At 43.5% G+C, this 2,262-nt stretch overlaps 1 protein-coding gene across 1 annotated transcript in view; it reads right to left on the reverse strand.

Moving 5' to 3' along the window:
- Positions 1-1,980, reverse strand: part of PHKA1 (phosphorylase kinase, alpha 1 (muscle)) — a 436,562-nt gene extending 434,582 nt beyond the window's left edge. Inside the window, exons 1-2 of the mRNA XM_006873408.1 lie at positions 1,860-1,980; positions 1,042-1,200 (exon numbers count right to left, since the gene is read on the reverse strand). Of these exons, the coding sequence (XP_006873470.1) occupies positions 1,042-1,200; positions 1,860-1,937 (237 nt within the window). The 5' untranslated portion in view covers positions 1,938-1,980. The remainder of the gene's footprint in view (positions 1-1,041; positions 1,201-1,859) is intronic.
- Positions 1,981-2,262: the final 282 nt, after the last annotated feature.

Below are 2,262 nucleotides of genomic sequence, written 5' to 3' on the forward strand. Positions count from 1 at the left end.
TTTTTTTTTTACTGAGATGAAGTGCTGTTGGCTTAAAGGTACCTGTTGATTCTGATTTTATTTTGCCACCATTCCTCCCTTCAAAAACCAACAAACCCTGAAACAATGGCCATAGATATAAAAATCAATGAATAAATTAATTTTGCTTGTATCTGGTTGAGAAGGTCTGCTGATTTGTGTCAATTAATATCATAGAAATATCATAATTCATTCTCAAAAATGAAGTCACGTGATAATGACTTCCAAACATTCTTCTCAATAAGAATAAAACTGCCAGAGACTGCAAAATACATTTACTTAGTTGTTGTCAAGTGCTGTTGAATTGGTTCCAACTCAAAATGAGCCAGTATAGGGTTTCCGAGGAGCAGCTAGTGGGTTTGAAACTTTTGGTTAGGAGCCCCGTTGGTTCTGACTCATATCAACCTTGTATGGGGTTTTCGAGGCTTTAAATCTTTGCAGGAGCAGAAACCCTCATCATTATCACGTGACAGCACCAATAGAGGAATTTAAATTTCAGGAAAGATCCCAGGGATAGGATTTCTCACTGTACTGAACAGACTGTGCCCACTCCCTCTGAATCAGCAAATTTCTAGTTTCCACTGCAAAAACAAAAACAAAAAAATTCACCACAATACTGCAAAGTTTTTTGGAATGTAATTTCAGTGTTTGACTGCAAGGTTGGAGCTTCAAACCCATCAGTTGCTCATCGGAAACCCTATACAGAGTCACTATGAGTCAGATCCATTAACAACAACAACAAAACAAGACGATTGTGGCACTGTAAGATAAGCACTGCACTGCTAACCACAAGGTTTGTGGTTCAAACCCACCAGAAGCTCCTTGGTAACTCTGCATAAGGTCGCTATGACTCAGAACAGACTCAAGGGCACTTAGCAATAACAACAAGCAAGACAAACAATGTCAAAATACAGTTCTCTTACTTCCCTTGAGCTACATTTCCTTTATCCCTGTTCTCCTTCCCTTATCCCACCCTCCAACCCATCCCATCTCCAAATCTCTTCATATTTTTATTCTGAATACCTGTTCCAGTTCATAGGCCTTTGCCTTATCCTCATCCCGGTCTGCATTCTTCCGGTAGGCCAGACCCAAACCCCACACAGCCAAGATGCTGTACACATTATCCCGGACCCAAGCGTCTTTCTGATCATAGCTGGCTGGAAGCAAGCCAGTCACTGGATTCTGCAAGGCCAAGAATAAGAAAGTAGGTAGGTAGTCACGGGATGTTAATATTTGGAACCAGATTCTACAGCATGAATTACTTGGGAGACTTTGGTCTTCTACTTTCCCACCTCTGAATTTTATTGCCTCCTCTTCTAATTAAACTCAAGCAAATGATATTTGACTACAGGGAAGAGGTAGTTAGCTGAAGCCTTACAAGTCTGAAATATAGATTGTTTTATTAAAAGGAAGTTTTATAACATTCCAGTTAGAAAACATGAATTACCAACCAAAAACTAGAAGTAAAGGAGTAGAGAAAATACAATTAACAGTATATACAAGATGCCTCAAACCTTCACAACAGTCCAGCTAAATGTTTCTCTCCCTCTTTTCTCTGGTCTCAGAGGAAAGAAATAACAACCCAAACCAAGGGTGATGGTGAGCGGGTGAGAAGGAGACTTCCAACAGGTCTTCCAACTCTATCCCAGGAACCTAGCTGTGGGTTGTGGGGAAGGGTCTCAGAAGCCTTGACTCAGGGGCTCCTGGCCTTCTATGGGTTTTTTGGCTTAGGGGCCAGGAGAACCCACCACAGACATATGCTCGCTGTTTCGCCGGGTTCTACCATTCAGGCTATCTCACTCCAAATCCTCAGTAATTACAGTTTATTTTCCTACACGTACCTGGTGGCATAGGATGGTCTGATGAACCAGCCTTGCATAGCCGTCCAGTCGGACCCCTGAGTTACTTCTACTCCTCATTGTGCTGTGTTTCCAATCCCCTCAGAGAAACAGCCCTGGTGCCTCGGAGGCCTCAGTCCCTAAGAAACAAGGACCAAATGTAGCTTCACCCTCGCTAAGGGAAGACTGCCAGTTGAGAGCCCTGGGCTGTATAGTCCGGATAAGTCCTTGTAGTTTCCGGAAGCCTCCTGAGACCGCCACACGCTAGCGTAGGCCCGAGTCACACAAGGTCTTTTTCCCGTGGCAGCGGCCCTGTAGCTCCTTTGTGTCACTCTTATGCAGATCTGGCCTCTATGTGTGGCTCTAGCATCCTCTGTTCACCTCCTGGAGACTGCTGTGTTCCAAA

This window comes from Chrysochloris asiatica, unplaced genomic scaffold (assembly GCF_000296735.1).
Source record: "Chrysochloris asiatica unplaced genomic scaffold, ChrAsi1.0 scaffold00239, whole genome shotgun sequence".
Classification (NCBI taxonomy): domain Eukaryota; kingdom Metazoa; phylum Chordata; class Mammalia; order Afrosoricida; family Chrysochloridae; genus Chrysochloris; species Chrysochloris asiatica.